Below are 16,472 nucleotides of genomic sequence, written 5' to 3'. Positions count from 1 at the left end.
ATTTCAAACTTTCGGAAGAGATCAACAAGATACACAATCTTTTGCTATGGGACAAAAACAAAAGCGATAAATCAATCTTTTTTGTTTTTCCTCTTTACCCCTGCCTTTGTCAAACTAGGCGGATAAATCTAAAAAAAAGGTATCATTAAATGTTTGTTTTGAAAAATAACTTCTTTAAAAGAACTGTGAGATGTAAAAATGTTCAGACACATATTTTGAATTATTAGATTTTATATGATGAGCCTGATCTTTGGCAGCCTACAACCACGCAAAAAACACCCCAAAAAATAAAACCTGAACTATCGCTTTAAAGAGGGTTAAAACTAAATGTCAGCCCAGTAAGGGCGACACTATATGTTTTATTTTGAAATGCCAGACCGGAAATATATATGGAAGACACGGCAATGAAAGGGTGGAAGTGAAAATAGAAACACTTTTGCCAAGTCCTTCAAAACCACGTGACTATGGCGGAGCGTTTTTCCCGCGGGAGTAAATGTGAGGATTTGGAAAGGTAGGAAAAAATATAGATGTTTAATTATCACCTGTGGTTTTCAGGCTGACCGAACAGAAAACAAGAAAGTGTCCCAGAGTAAACGAACGTCCTTTTTAGCGACTGCTGGTTCAAATAATTTTTGTAGTGAAGTCAGATCTTCTCTTCCTGACAGATCAGAGAGAATCAACTGAAAGTTGCATCATGTCAAATAATCATTCAACATATAGTAGGTTACTTGATGATTTAAAGCTGGTGCAGCCAGAACATGTTGTGCATTATTGTTATACGTATTAACTATTGTTAGTGGCAGATATAAATGTTGTTGATACTGAGAAAGAAACCAGTTATTTACGAGAGTTTTTCCTTCTAGAAACTGAAAAGTTGAAATGTCTTTGCATGGAAATCAAGTGAAAAGAGGTGGAAAAAGACATTAATGACTAGAGAATAAGCACCCAGAGAGTGCAAACCTGTAACTCCAGATCCATGTCTTGATCACTACCAAAATCTAATCATTTATTTCCTTGTGCCACAACCAACATACCTTGAAACTTGACATTTCATTGTTATGCTTCTTAACAACAAACAAAAAGACAAATGCCATCAAAGATATTGATTAATATCCTTGGAGTTAAAAACAATAATACACGATAATAATACGTTGTGGTAGATCATTGAAATAATAGACCAAAAATTAACGGGACCAGTGCTGGATTTAGCCTGTTAGAGTTCACCGAGCACTTTAAATCCACAGAGATCGACCGATACATCGCAAAACTTGACAGACTGAATATATCTGATCCTTTATAATTCGCCCCAGCATAACACCTATCCACCACCTTCACTTTTATGATGAAACCAGCTGGCGAAGAGACGAGTTGCCAGATGTATTGCCTGTTTTTAAGTCTAGTCTAGTATAGTGTATTCATCTATAATAACAAATAGGAAAAGTGTAACTAAACCTCAAGCATGCTGGGAAAAGTCTGTCTGGAAATGAGTAAACCACTATTTCTGTATAAATAACTGTTGTCAAAACACTGTGTTTCTTTTTCCTGCAGTAACTTAAATATGTCAGGAGTTGTAGTCGTACACGGCGGGGCGTGGGCCATACCAGATGAACTGGCCGAGGCCTCCGTTAACGGAGTCAAGGCTGCAGCACGTAAAGGGATCTCGGTGCTGAAAACAGGAGGAAACTCAGTGGATGCTGTTGAAGCAGCGGTGAGAGCTCTGGAGGATAATCCTGTGTTCAACGCAGGTACACAAAATGTTCCCTAATCAATTTTGGAGGCTGGTGTAACAGCAAGGGATCATGGGACTGCTGCTCATTCATTAATTTAATTCCAGTAGGCCCTGCATAGGTGTATTCCTGCTTCACTATACTCCGTTTGAAAACAGCTACTGTAAAACAACAAAGAATTCCCCCACATGTCACACACTTCTTCAATAATTTACAAATCACCTGTCTGTTGAGCACTGTCTCCATCTGCTGGTGGTGATGCCAACATCATCTAGTCTCCATAAAGAAACTGGATGATTATGGTCAACAGGGGCGATGTCATCCCCCAGATTATGGGTGCTCATCTTCATAATCCAGCATTAATCCAGGATGACGTCTGTGGAAAACAAATTTACACAGATTATGTCTACAAACGGATCCGTCTTGTCTGGTACTTTATACGTTGTTAGTGAATCAGTGTAGGTCAGCCGTTATCATGGTGAACTTACCTTTCTCACACATTTTGATGTTAGTGTATCAATCATTCACATTGTGTTCTTTTGCTGCTTGTGTGCAATGTTGACACCACCTTGTGGACATGTGAGGATGTAGCAGGCAACACAAAATTGAATACATGATATCTGGAAAGTATAAGTTTTACTTCATGCAACAGCATAGCTTCACTCTACCACCATTTCTGTTTGTAATTGCACAGTACTGACCATTCTAGAACAAAGTTATTGCTTGTGTAATATTTAATTATAGGCCATGGAGCAACACTTAACGCTGATGGAGAAGTGGAGATGGATGCCATTATCATGGATGGGAGAACACTTGCCAGTGGTGCTGTGTCTTGTTTGAAGGACATTGCCAACCCAGTGTCGCTGGCGCGAGCGGTGATGGAAAAGGTTGTCATCTTGTATACTTCGGCCTTTCTTAATATCTATGCATTGATATTGATTTTACCTCTCGAGAATGTCTCTAATGGCAAACAGCTTTTGTGTGCAATGAGCTGAGTGGCTTCACCCATTAGTGAGAATGTCATTACAGATACATTTTCTATTTCAACTTTTTCATACGCGTGTGCTGCCATGGAAAATATCAGACTTCCCACATCATGTTGACAGGAAGAGGTGCAAACATGTTTGCAGACAGCATTGGTATGGCCACAGTCCCCATTGAAACACTGGTGACTGAGTTTGAGAGGAAAGAATGGGAGAAACACAAGAAATATGTGACTGGAGTGATGGAGGATTTTAACTCTCAGTGGTGAGAATTTGCCGCATTTGACTTATCTTGACTCTTTCTTATGTAAAGTTACATTTTTCTGTATAGATTTTTTACAGTGTACAGACTTTTACTTACTTCTAAATAAGACAATTTTTATACCAAACATGGCAGATGTACAATTTGCATGTTTTTCTCTTTTACTTTGAATGATACATTATTTTCCTAAATCAAGGGCACATGATACTGTTGGAGCAGTTGCCGTGGACTGTGCTGGTAATGTTGCATGTGCAACATCAACTGGAGGAATCAGAAATAAGATGGTCGGCAGAGTAGGAGACTCTCCAGTTATTGGTATGAATTTATTAATTTACTGCAGCTGCAGTCAAAATAAAACATTATAATTTCACTTATTACACAACGTTGGCTATTTTTGTTGTTGTTAACTCACACTGTACTAGTGCCCATTTTTTAAAGTTTTTTTCCTCATGTTGACAAACAAAGGCGCTGGAGCGTATGCAGACAACTTCAATGGTGCAGTATCTTGTACAGGTCATGGAGAGTCCATTCTTAAAGTCACACTGGCCAGACTCATTCTTTCACATATTGAACAAGGTAAAGTACTCCTCGTTTTCAGTTTAACAAAAAAAGGATTTTCATATATTTTAATTAATATCTTCTTCCCCTGCAACACAAACATGCAGGTAAATCGGTGGCAGATGCTTCACACGTGTCTTTGCGGTACATGGGAGAGCGTGTTCGAGGAGCTGGTGGTGCGATTGCAGTTACTCCATCAGGGCAGTGGGCAGCCTCATTTACCACAGAGCGGATGGCTTGGGCAGCTGTGGAAAATGATATTCTGTGGTATGGATTAGACCCGAATGCAAGATTAAATGAGACATTGTAGAAATAACAATTTCATACCCAAAAACATGGGTGTTGCATGTAGCCTAAGAAAAGTGTTTTCTTCTGTATATTGTAAAAAGTTAGGTTCTCTTACTTTAATTCTGGAGACACAGGAGCAACTAGTCCGTACAATTAAAATTACCTAGTTATCTGTGTTGCATATCACATATGCAAATATTGGATTTGCCTAATGTCTTTCATCAAATTGATTTTAAGGTAGTGTGTAAAATGTTGCGACAATGTTGCATGTGAATACTGTATGTCTTACCTCACCCATCTGTTCCCAGTGTGTTGGAGAACCTAGGTAGACTTTGTTATTATGTATACAAATATTGGTATAATTATTTTGTCTCCAATTTCTGATTAGATTTCCCTTACATTTCACACATTGGATTTTAAAAACACGTGTTTTATTGGTTAGCACTTGACTCAGGGACATTAAATACAGCTGACCCCTATGTTTCAGCTGTGTATACCAGGAATTGCTGTGTCCTGGATGAACGGACAGGTCTAATTCCTCACACTGTATAAAAATAAACACCATTGCTGTTTGCAAGGACAAAGTGCTGCGGTGTTTGTGCATCTTCAGTGCTCTTCAAGCACCATTAATTAAGCTGTTGTTAACAACAGCCTCACAATGATCCTCCACCTATTTTGACCTATTTGTTGCCCTGTCTATGAAACAGTGGCTGGTTGATGATTTAGAGAACATGCCTATTTTCTTCCACATTAAATTGAATTGTTTGTTGTTTACATATTTCACTGACTGAAGTGGAGACAGGAGAGTGACATTTTATTGTTTTATAGGTCTTGACACCCATACCTTTCATACATTATTTTTGATGGACAGTTTTCATTTATTTTTTGCCTGCCATTTATAGAAATGTAGATTTAAATAAATTGTTGGACTTGTAGATGTTGAGTGACAGTTTTCAAGCACCAAGTATCTTAAATATTATTCATCGAAATCGTTGATTCCTGTCATAGTGTTATTTCATAGACTTTTGTTATTTTACTTTGTAGTTCCTACATGGCGCTTATCTTACAAATGCTAGAATGTGTGAATCAAATATAAAAAATAAATATTTAAATGTAGTGTTGACTGTTTTACTTTGTTACTTTAATATATGGAAATGGCGTATTTCACCTGAACAACATGGTACTGCTGAATCAGGTAGGTCTCAACATACAAGGAATTTACTTTGGTGTTTTGGTGCAGTTACAAACACTGTATAATTTAAGAAAAGCAATTACTATGCACGAAGTGTGGTAGTATACTAATTTAAAGCTTATATTTAAAAAGAAGACCAGACACTAGACATATAAGTGTGGAGGTTGTGTGAAATAAATGTGTGTAGGAGCTGCAGGGGAGAACAAATGTGCAAATGGTGTGAGCGTTATGATTTTAAATTGTTCATGCTTTCAACCGCAGTTTCTCCTGCTGTAGAGCAGTAAGATGTTCTACTGTCGCTGCCATGAAACTGTAAACACAAACCACGTGACAAGCGGCGCTGCCTGTCAGGGGCTTTGCAGCACTGGGGCAAAACACGGCGGAGTTGGAGGAAGTTACTGGGAGCAACTGTGCTAGCATGTAACCTTACGCGAGTTGGATACGGCATTGCAGCAAGAGAGGAGTAGGAGTTTAATATTTTTCTAAACCCAGATGTTCTAAAGTATTCTAAATAGAAACCCTGGACCAAATGCACACGAGCTTGCCCGCGCAGCAGTTCTCAGGCTACTAACAAACTTGGCATTATAGGCCTATGCTAACGCCATTTAGCTAGCCGGAATGACAGATTTAGCATCGAGCTGTGTAACTCAGTATGCACATATGTCGTTCAGCGTTTGTTAGCTTTTCTGGTAAACGCATTTTATGAATGTGTATGTAGTTTTTCCACAACAACAACAATGGTTGCGTTTAAAACAACGAGTTCCCATATGGCGACTCCCTTTAGAAGTTAGCGTTATGTTGCCAACAACATAACGTTATTAGCCGCGCTACCACGTTAGCATGCTAACTAGCAGTCGACTTCGTGGCAGAGTATGGCCTCACCTATTCTGTGTTTTGATAAACATATTAAATTAAATTGGGTGATATTAAATCAATCATTTTATAGTTTCGAATCGGTCCATGTGAGAGTTTAGTAGCTAGCGCTATTGGTGTATGTGCTGCTGGGAACTGGCCTACTGTTGTGCTGTACTTATTTATTTTTTTATCACTGTTTATTTGCACATTATTTTAACGTTATCCTCCTTGCTTAAGTGGCAATATGAATAGTGTTATTGCACTTTGACTAAATGATTACAACCTCGCCTGCGGTACACGATAATGGGTGATAAAATAACGGACTACTCCCAGGCAATAACATCGAGGCTAGCAACGTTGAGCCATCGTTAATCCGGGTGGTATCTACAGTTGATTGAGGGATCTAGAGGTCCCTCTTTACCCTCAAGAACTTTATTATTTGTCCTATATGTAATGTAACCTGGCAGCATCCTCTACAAATCATAAAGTATTATAAACTTTTGTTGTTACTGTATGCTTTTCAGTAGTTATAATAACAAGTTGTTTCTTCCCTACATTATGTTTGTGTTGTTTTCATCTAGGAAGGCAGCAGCATTCATGGATGTTGTGGACACCTTTAATCATTTAATACCCAGTGACCAGTTGGATGACTCCCTGATAACAGGTCAAAATTTGGACTGTGGAGCCAGTAATGAGTTTGGGACAGGACTTGGACTTCAACATTCGCTGAAGAATATGCTCAGTGATAAAGATCCTATGTTTGGTTGTGCAAGCTCTCAGTTCAACCTGCTGGACAATGAGGACCCTGCGTTTCCCGTTACTACTGCCACAGGTATGTGAACAGACAAAAAAAATTGGTAGAAATCTTATGTGCATGTTTTTCTGAATCCAGTCATTGATTAAATGCTGATAACTACAAAGCCATAATGTGGCTGCTTAACAATATTACTCAATCAGAAGTAACTTATTTGAACAAGCTTTTAAGCATGAATTGCATACTTGCTCACATTATAATCATCAATCAGCAGCACCACTTTCCAATCAGTATTTTATCACTGTGTTCAAACATAAAAATCATGACACAAATTGGTTGGTGAATATGTTTTGGGGAGCCGAGTGTAACACAGTTATTTGTTTCTGTTCCTTTCATTTGTAAATGACATAGTAATAGACATATACATTATACTCATAAATATGCAACATTTTTGAGTAGAATATTTGTCTTTCATATTTATATACAAAGAGACACAATTTTTATTATTTTTTTCGCCATCTATTAGCAGGCCTTGATAGTTTAGCACCTGCAGGTCTCACCAGTGAAGTGACAGCTGCAGAGACTACACAAGTCAAGCGTTCTGTTGGCAGGCCCAGGAAACGTCCAAGCAATTTACTTTTTGGTAAGTTGGTCTTATATTTCTGTTGACGCCATATAAAATCATTAAACTAGAAATGTTATGAGTGACACATTTTGCCATGTTTTGCTGCTTCTCGTTGAAACAGAATATAGTTGTGATCCAGAACCTGCCAACACATCCACTAAAACCATGACCCGAGGACGACCAGGAAGTAAACCAGCTAACAGGCTTCAGAAGTCGTTTCTCATTGAAAATGGAGTTAAAGGCACCCAATTAAAGAAAGAATTAATTCTGGGAGGGCGTATCAATATTAATAATCTTGATGGTGGATTATGGATGAGTCCTTCAGTTGTACTGAGACGATTGACAGTTACAATTGGGGGTTTCAAGATTGAGTTGCTTCCAGGACCCTCTTATGCACAAAACGTTGATACAACCCAATCTGCTCCCTTTGATGATGGTATGTCATATGGTGGCGATGTGGGTTTTGCCGTGTTGTCAGATGATACTGTTAATATGCAGAATCCCATATCTGAGACCGTGGCAGTGGTGGATGCAACTGAGAAGAGCACTGCTGATGATTTAGCCCTTGGGCTGGGCCCATATGTGAATCCTAATGATGTGCAGACTTCTAATGGAACAATAAAAGAGAGCCCCTGCACACAGGAAACAAAGCTTGACAATCAGAGTGTTGCTGTTGAGCAAAAGATAGTGACGGAAGAGAAAGAAGACATCAAACAGCCACAATCCAATGAGAATGACAAAACTTCAGTATGTAAGGGTGACAGTAAGGGAAAGCAACCGATTGTGGCCAAAAATCCAAACAATCCAAAGTCCAAACAAGGACTGACCATAAACAAGGATAAGGATTTAGTTTCATGTAAACCAAGCACCACAGTTAAGGAGCATAAAGTATCTCCTACCTCACCATCAAATGTCATTCAAAGAAGTGATCTGCACAAAATCAAATCTCCTAAGGAAAAGAAAGACATGTCACCACTGAAAAGGCCCACAGAAAATGCCCAAAGTGAGATTGCTACTAAAGTGCTAAAGGTACAAGGTACAGGAGATGGTAAATTGAAGCCAAAATTACCAAAGTCACCAAGCTCCGTTGTGAAGAAGAGCCCACCATCAGCCAACCGTGCTGGTGATCATCAGACGCCAACCAAACATTCTGGCCCCAAAGTTGAGATGGCTCATCCAGTGCACAGTTGTCCAAGTCAAACTTTAAAAACACCTGATGAAGGAGGACAGGAAAAGTCCAAACTGAAAAAGCTGGAAAAGATTCTTCAAAGACAGAAAAGTAAAACTCCAAGAAGCATCTCTGTGGATGAGCCGCAGCTGTTTATTCCAGATAATGCCCCTGTTGCGAAGAAGGAAACCGCTGAGGAGCAACCCGCTAACAGTGACACTGTATGGGATGGAAACAACTGTTGTGGTCTGTGCAAGCAACATCACAATAACATGTAAGTGTTGCTTTTCACCTAAAGATAGTAAAGAATAGTGCAGTGTAAAAGCATTATTAGAACAATGAGCAAAATATTGTTTTGCATTTACTGAGCACAGCATACAGTATTTGAACAGTTACATAGACCTGTCTGTCTCCAGCTCTGTTCTCTGGTTAACACGACTTAATACTTCGTTGCAAACACACCTTAATTAATTGTGTACTTCGTCTAGGTTCATGGTTGGCTGTGGTCGCTGTGACGACTGGTTCCATGGCGACTGCGTTGGTCTCGACCTGTCAAAGGTACGTGAAATGGAGGAGGAGGACGAGATGTATGTCTGCTTGAAGTGTTGTGAAGAAGAGAGCAGAAAGGTGGAGCCAGAGCCCCCAAGTATAACCAAACCAGAAGTTCCAGCTAAGACAGAGGCTCAGGACCATAAGCTGCCTCCCAAACCCAGACCAGGACCCTCCCAGATACTGGCATCTGGAGGTGTCAGACCAGTAAGAAAGGTAAAAACTGTCATTATTAAACCATATTACAAATATTTGACTTTCAACAGACATTGTATTTGTTCCCTCAGATAATTCATCCTCTGATATTATTCATAGCCAGTGTAACCACTACACAATGCAGGAGGATTGCACATGGGTGTGTGGTTAACACAGTGTACTCACCAGCTTAAATTTTCCTGCACATAAAATTAGAGCTGCAACAATTACTCTATATAAAGTAATCTTGGTTACTAAATGAATGCGTACTTTGATATGAGATCAATTGGGTTGAGTGTTTTTAAAATAAAAACAAGATTTTTCAACTTCTTTTACGTGAATATTTAATATTAAAGAACCCCACCCAAATAAGACATATGAATATCTTTGTGGACAAAACAAGACATTTGAAGATGTTATTTTGATGTTTACTAAACTCAGGGGTTACAATATGTCATATTTTTTCATTTAATTTCCTGTAATATTAATTGCAATTTTTCTTTTAATTCTTTCTCAATATAGGATCCTGAGAGAAGACATTCTGCAGATGCAGCTTATAAAACAGGTTCGTAACTATTAATTTGCATTACACAAGATTAAACGGGTCCTTTCAAGTGATTGATTGTGTAGATGACAATATATGAATGATGATAATATAATTTCAGAACAGATTTGATTGACTTGCAAATATAACTAAAAGCAACAGTAACGTTGACATTATTAAAGTCACTACATCCATTTAATATCTCAGCAAATAAATCCAAAGTGTTAGTAGAATAAATAATGTAACAGACATCACAATACTGCATGAAGTTAAGAGAGAATAAAGAACACAGACCTCAGTCGGTATCAGTCTTTCCTCCTCTCTGTTCTCTCCTCTTTGCAACTACTGTGATTCACTGCCCGCAGGTATTGCTGGTTCAGGGAGAGAGAGGGTGCTGGGTTGTATTAAGATTTGTGGCAAATCAACAGGTTTCATACAAGCAGCTTCTGCAGTTTGACATAACCTCCTCAATTTAATTTCAGCTATCTCGTTGAACTCTTATTATTTTATAATCGTTGTGGTGACAGTGTTTCCTCACCTGCTCACTAGATATTGATATTCTGTTTGTACAGGCACTCACCTGAAACATGAGACAAAAAGTAAAACAGCTTCAAAGAAGCCTGTGTCTGTTGACGCAGTCAGGAGAAATGTGCGTGATTCGCTGAAAGAAATCCTAACACAAAGGTAAGTGTTTCATTATCTAAGACTGGATATTAACGTTGTATTCCAAGTGTTTTTGTTGAAAATGTGACATCAAAAATGCGGCACTTTCTGCTTTTTAGATTGAAGGAGTCTGAATTGAGCATCTCAGTGGAGAGGGCCTCTGAAGTTGCCAAGAAGACAGAGAGAGAACTTTTTCACTTGTTTAAAGATACAGACAATAAATACAAGAACAAATACAGAAGCTTAATGTTTAACCTCAAAGATTCTAAAAATAACGTAAGTACCATTTCAAAACAGATTCATTTGTACGGTGTTTTGCTGCTGTGTTTCAATTTTCTTTATCTTTTATATCAATCGTATCACTTAGGTCCTTTTTAAGAGGGTTCTAAAAGGGGAAATTTCACCTAGCAATCTAATTCGAATGAGTCCCGAGGAACTGGCCTCAAAAGAATTGGCTGCTTGGCGACAAAGGGAGAACCGACATGTAAGTACTTCGGCACATATACGTATATCTGCAAGAGTCCTTGATAATTTTGCTATGGAAATGTATCTCCATAACATGTTTCTTTACATGTGTTTGTATTCGTTTTAAACTAAAGCATACAAATCCTTTTTTTTCACAGACTATTGAGATGATTGAAAAGGAGCAAAGAGAGGTAGAGAGACGACCCATCATTAAGATCACACACAAGGGTGAAATTGAAATTGAAAGCCAGGAACCAGCGAAAGCTCCAGAGCCTGCTGATGTAAGAACACATCAAATATTACTCTGCGTCACATATACAAGCAAATAAGGGTGATGTGTTTTACAGATTATTTTCCCAATGTTTCTCAGCTGGACCCTCTGCCCAAAGTGACAGAGGTGTCAGTAGAACCTCTGAAAACCTCAGAGAAGAAAACGGAGACCACCAAGAAAGAAGAGAAAGACACTACCAACCAACACAAGTCACATTTATTTGACCTGCACTGCAAAATATGCACTGGTAAACCTTGATCTGAGCCAAAAATGATCTACAAAGATCTGTCTACAGATGTTTTCGTGTGATTATCTTTCAAGCCTCATTTTCTAGGAGACTAGAAAAGGTGTGACTGAATTCATTCTTAATTCTTTGGTTTTCATAAGGTCGAATGGCGCCCCCTGTGGAAGAAGCACCTACCAAAGTGGTCGCTACTACAGTTGTCAGAAGGCAGTCCACCAAAACGGAAGAAACTAAGAGCTCGACTGCACCAGCACTTGATGACTTGCACCTCAGTGTTTTGGAGGAGAGCTTTAGACATGCCCAGTCGGGCCATGAAGCAAGGTAGACCCTTATTTCTGATACCCTGTGGCTCTTGTGTAGAACTTCTTTTTGCAAACTTTCTGTGGTATTTTATATTTGTCACAGGTCAGATCATGTAACTGGGCGAGATGAAGAGGCCTCTTTCCTTTCCAACTTGAAGTCCATGTGGCGAGGTTTCATTCACATGCACTCGGTGGCAAAGCTTGTAACAAAAGCTTTCCCAATCTCTGGCATTTTGGATAACTTGACCGAGGTAAAGTTGGAGCAACCTCACATTAGAGTTTAAACAGCTGATGAAATATCCTGACAGTAATATTCACACTCCATCCCCCCTTTCAATAGGACCTTCCAGATAGCATTCAAGTTGGAGGTAGGATAAGTCCACAGACAGTGTGGGATTACTTGGAGAAGATTCGGGCAACTGGAACAAAAGTGAGTTTTCTGAGATTTTCCTCGGAAGATGAATATAGCACCTTTCAGTCACCTGTTAAATAGTGCAGGATTGTGTTGATGGAGCACTTTTAGCATCAAAAGTGTATAATATAACTTAAAACATACATTTTAACAAAAACAAGCAGCTCTGATAAAGAGCAGCTCCAGTTTAAGTTTATACTATTAAAATCTTTGTAACGTGATGCATTTAACAGCCGTTTCTTTAAATCGTCATTGTTGATGCTTGGAAGATTTTACTGACAAATGTTTTTTTTTTATCTCATTAAAGGAGGTGTGCCTGATTCGCTTCTCACCTGAGACCGATGAAGATGAGATTTCCTACACTCTTTTGTATGCGTACTTCAGCAGTCGTAGGCGTTTTGGGGTGGTGTCTAATAACCGGAAACAAGTGAAGGACATGTATCTCATTCCGTTGGGTGCTACTGAAAAAGTTCCGCATCAGCTTGTTCCCTTTGATGGGCCAGGTAACCTGAATACAAGACTGATATACAGATGCATAATTATTTTTTTCCATATTTGATCTTTTAAACTTAATTTATCTCCTTGATAGGTTTAGAAAACAACCGTGCCAACCTTCTTCTTGGACTCATAATCCGCCAGAGACCAAAAAGGGATTTTCTTACTGTGGATGTGAATGAAACGGTCCGGATTATTCCTGAAATCAAGCCCATCACCATTTCCACTAAAGAAACCAGAGCATCAGAGGAGGACGAGAAGTTTTTTCTCTCTACCTTGATTACTACTCCTAAAAACGAGAAGGACAAACTACTTAACACTACTGAGGATGTTGATGAGCCAGTCACAGAGACTTTTCAAGAACCATCTGCATCGGAGGAAACCACCAATCAGGAATCACAAAAACCTCTGCGCTTTCTTCCAGGTGTGTTAGTTGGCTGGGGAGGAGAATTGCCACCTCTGCCAGATGTTGGAGGAAAACCTATAATAACGGCAGATGACAACCCAAAGATCCAACCATCTCCAAAAACAGATGCATCAGCTGGAAACACTAAAAGTCCAACAGCTGCCACATCACGAGAGCGCTTTGTCATCAAAAAGAAAGAGGCTAAACCTGCTAAAGCTGAACCTGAGCTCTCCAGCCCGACTGATGTATCCGCTGCAAACAACTTATCAGGAAAAGATGTCGCTATAGCGACCCATGGGGCTCATATCTCTCTCAAAGATAAGCCTCCAGATGTATCGACTGAAGCATTCCTGGCAAGCTTGTCAGCATCTCCAAGTGGGACAGAAACTAACAGTGCTGCCTCAGCAAACAAAGGGGATGCTGGCCTTTTGTCTGAAGCTGAAAAAGGACCATCTGAAGGGAATTTGTTGTCACAGTCAAAATCACAGGCCGCTTCAGATCCCACAAATAGCTCAAAACCTCCTTTAAGTGGAATATTGAAAAAATCCATAGCATATTCCAGTGTGATTGAAGATAAAACAATGGTGCTACAAAAGGATAAAGCCAGCAATCCAGCTCCTTTAAATCCTAAACCCGTTCCTGTGTTGAGCTCCACTAGAAATGATTCAGTTACACCATTTCACCAAGGATATTTACAGCTTTCTCAAGCCAAGAACAAGCCTGAGGAACAAACCCAGACAGTGATTACATGTAAAAAGGAAGAGCCTGTCATGGCCAAAACTGGTACTGCTGTAACGCCAGTACTATGTCCTCCTGAAGTGCAGGAACCACATGCAGAACCAGTTTCCCCAGCATTCAACAGTGCAGCTCCAGTTCCACTACAACAGCCTCAGGCACTTGGCAGCTTCGACTACTCAAGCAGCCCACTACCTAACACAATCTCCGACGCAAACATCCAGGATCAGAACCACAGTTCACCAAGAGCTCAGGATAGTACTTCACATGTTCCTGGACTTGAGTCACAGTACCCTGAGAGTTACTCTCAGCAATCTGAGCAGCCACCATTATCTACGGCCAAGGACCACAGGAGACTAGAGGAGCAATACAGTGACCCATGGGAGAGGCCACGGAACACAGAGGACAGAGAGCGGAGGCACAGCCACCACAGGGACTCTCATCACGGAAAAAAGAGCCGACATCACGACCGGGAGCGGGAAAAAAAGCACGATCGCAGCCATGATGACAAGCACAGAGATAGGAGCAGACACCACGGACACTCAGAGTATGGCGAGAAGAGGAAAGAGAGGCACCACAGTGAAGAATACAGCAGTCGCCACAAGGACAGACATAGACACAGACGAGACTCTGATTATGAGAATGGACGGAGAAGTTCTAAAGACAATTATTCATAATTTTGTTTTTTTAAAAAGCAGAGTAGTGCTAGAAAGACTGCTATCAGCTTAATTGTTTATTTTATACATCATTATGCAGCTTATAGGCCATTTCTTATGTTATACAGCCAAAATGAGATCATTTCAGTAGGACTGTAAAGGTTGTTAAAGACGCTTCAGACCAAGAAGATAATTATAATGAAGCATTTTAAACTTTTTAAGCTTTTTATTATACATGTCATGTTTTGTACTAAGCTACTGTACTGACTGCAAATAAGTAAATATTTTCAGTCCTGCCGTAACATGTGAGGACCATTAGGTTAGAGGTTTAATTTTCAGCATTTTGAATGAATGTAACAGAAAACATTTCACAGAAGGTAGATCTAAACAGCGGCATTGCCCCCCCCCAACAACTTTTATTTCTTTTAAGTTTCTTAAATATTTTAAACTTACTTTCTATTGAAAAGTATGTACATTTTGGCTCGTAATATACTTTAGAGATGACGTGTGCCTTTGCACTGTGTGTTTATGTACAGTTCGTAATAAAGCTAATCCTTTTTTTTATTGTTGATTATAAAAACTTGTATGTCTTTTTATCCACGGCAAAAAACAAAAAAACACTAATTACAGGGGCCTGTTTACATTCAAGTAATATAATAATCTAAAAGTTGGTAATAGGGTGAACAAATAACAGCAAGGTTAAGACTACAAGGAGTTCATTCACACTACTACAAACTGTCCCCATAGACATTAAAACCCTCGCTACTATTGAGAAATTTCAAAGGCTGGGTATCTTCAAACAAATATATATTCCTAAGATTCCCTTCAAAGCCTTTTGAAAACAATCCAGAGGTGATAACGGACACATTTCTGTGTAGTTCAAACCCTCCGAAGTAAAGATGACCCCTGTAGTTTAAGGCCACATAACGCTCAAATGGGTCCACGTCTTCATAAAGAATTCTCCTACTGTTCAGGAACACCTGAATAACGGTGCTGTTTAAAGACACGGATACGTTGTGCCATCGATTGCAGCACAGCGTAAGATTTCTGAATATTAACGGGAGGGAGAGTCTCTCTCCGAGATTCACGGTCATTTTTAGGAGACCACTCTCGAGTCCAACTGCGAGGTAGTCGTCGTCTTCGTGTTCGGCCTTTCCCATCCACACGATCAGACCGTCATTTGAGTTTGTGCTGAAGCTGAAAGAAACCTGTGCGTTTTTCAGGTTTCTTGTGTTATACCTCGAGTCAAAGTATTTAACATACGAGTTCCCGACAAACTTGAGAGTGTCTGTGGACGTTTGTGCATCGCAGTACCTCCCTCCTCTTCCTAAGGGGCAGATGCAGTGGTATGAGGTTACATTAGATGGAACACACAAGGAGCCATGTTTGCAGATGTTGTTTGCACAGCTTACAGATTGGTTACACACAGAGCCAGTCCATGACAGTGGGCAGTCACATGTGAATAAGTGACTTCCTGTTGCCCTGCACTGACCCCCATTTTGGCACACCTTGTACCCACAAGCTGTCCCATCCCAGTCCCTTACGTTTGCTCCACTAACTGCCCCCCTCTCTGTTAACTCAAGCTCCTGGTCGTTGATTACAAGTTCTCTTACGCCACCAGTGAAGCCCACTGCTTCTCCTGCAGTTGCATCAGTGGAGACGAAACTCAGGGTGGACACGCCCCCGACAAAGATGTCTGTGGCAACATCGAGAGAGGTCATCCCTTCAGTCACGTTCTCTCTCACCTCCTTACCATCCAGACTGAGAAAGCCCCGGCGACCGATTCGGCCCGCTATCACCGTGTGCCAGGTACTTCCATGCAAGTCCACTTTGTCAGCAGACTGCAGAATGTGAGTGCCGTCCCCCAGATCATATCTAAGCTGGACAAACCCAGATTTCAGGAAAAGGCAGAGAAAGTCTCCTGTTGGGAGAAGAAAAAAAAAAAAAAAGGTATTTTCACAGTTTCAAAGTTGGTCACATATTAGCAATCTTTCAATCGGTTAAATGTGCGCGTAATGCTGAAGCATGTCTTGAATAAACCTGGGGTTTCACAGCAGATATTTTTCTCCCAGAAATAGGATAAACACAGGTTTTTACCAATAACATTGAGTGTTTTAGCCTCA

At 40.0% G+C, this 16,472-nt stretch overlaps 3 protein-coding genes across 6 annotated transcripts in view; 2 read left to right on the top strand and 1 right to left on the bottom strand.

Annotated features, from left to right (window-relative positions):
* The first annotated feature begins 392 nt into the window (after positions 1 to 392).
* si:dkey-103j14.5 (isoaspartyl peptidase/L-asparaginase) lies at positions 393 to 4,934 on the top strand. The gene is made up of 7 exons (XM_058651248.1): positions 393 to 511; positions 1,549 to 1,745; positions 2,472 to 2,614; positions 2,812 to 2,975; positions 3,169 to 3,287; positions 3,438 to 3,548; positions 3,638 to 4,934. Exons 1-7 carry the CDS (start codon positions 465 to 467, stop codon positions 3,838 to 3,840), a joined length of 984 nt encoding a protein of 327 aa, XP_058507231.1. The 5' UTR covers positions 393 to 464; the 3' UTR covers positions 3,841 to 4,934.
* A 403-nt stretch (positions 4,935 to 5,337) lies between these two features.
* Positions 5,338 to 14,929, top strand: phf3 (PHD finger protein 3). 4 transcript variants are annotated; one of them, XM_058651247.1, is made up of 16 exons: positions 5,338 to 5,473; positions 6,447 to 6,697; positions 7,173 to 7,262; positions 7,366 to 8,686; positions 8,901 to 9,177; positions 9,679 to 9,721; positions 10,273 to 10,384; positions 10,483 to 10,639; positions 10,731 to 10,847; positions 10,987 to 11,109; positions 11,199 to 11,346; positions 11,487 to 11,664; positions 11,749 to 11,896; positions 11,986 to 12,075; positions 12,365 to 12,560; positions 12,647 to 14,929. In XM_058651247.1, the coding sequence occupies exons 2-16, from the start codon at positions 6,463 to 6,465 to the stop codon at positions 14,368 to 14,370; spliced, it is 4,959 nt and encodes a 1,652-aa protein (XP_058507230.1). In that variant the 5' UTR covers positions 5,338 to 5,473; positions 6,447 to 6,462; the 3' UTR covers positions 14,371 to 14,929. The 4 variants fall into 4 exon arrangements, with proteins under 4 accessions (XP_058507230.1, XP_058507229.1, XP_058507227.1 ...); XM_058651246.1 differs by having other exon boundaries at positions 7,149 to 7,262; XM_058651244.1 differs by having other exon boundaries at positions 7,146 to 7,262.
* eys (eyes shut homolog) overlaps positions 14,918 to 16,472 on the bottom strand; it is a 135,996-nt gene continuing 134,441 nt past the window's right edge. Inside the window, exon 49 of the mRNA XM_058651249.1 lies at positions 14,918 to 16,270. Within this exon, the coding sequence (XP_058507232.1) occupies positions 15,078 to 16,270 (1,193 nt within the window). The 3' untranslated portion in view covers positions 14,918 to 15,077. The remainder of the gene's footprint in view (positions 16,271 to 16,472) is intronic.

The sequence above is a fragment of the Solea solea genome, chromosome 15 (assembly GCF_958295425.1).
Source record: "Solea solea chromosome 15, fSolSol10.1, whole genome shotgun sequence".
Taxonomy (NCBI): Eukaryota; Metazoa; Chordata; class Actinopteri; order Pleuronectiformes; family Soleidae; genus Solea; species Solea solea.
Note: the sequence above shows the minus strand (reverse complement) of the source record. Positions and strands in the feature narration are given on the sequence as shown.

Coding starts and splice junctions, on each gene's coding strand:
- si:dkey-103j14.5 (XM_058651248.1), top strand. CDS start 465: ATGGCGGAGCGTTTTTCCCGCGGGAGTAAATGTGAGGATTTGGAAAG. Junction 2,976..3,168: donor GAGGATTTTAACTCTCAGTG/GTGAGAATTTGC, acceptor TCCTAAATCAAG/GGCACATGATACTGTTGGAG. Junction 3,549..3,637: donor TCTTTCACATATTGAACAAG/GTAAAGTACTCC, acceptor ACAAACATGCAG/GTAAATCGGTGGCAGATGCT.
- phf3 (XM_058651244.1), top strand. CDS start 6,463: ATGGATGTTGTGGACACCTTTAATCATTTAATACCCAGTGACCAGTTG. Junction 10,640..10,730: donor TCAAAGATTCTAAAAATAAC/GTAAGTACCATT, acceptor CGTATCACTTAG/GTCCTTTTTAAGAGGGTTCT. Junction 11,897..11,985: donor TTTTGGATAACTTGACCGAG/GTAAAGTTGGAG, acceptor CCCTTTCAATAG/GACCTTCCAGATAGCATTCA.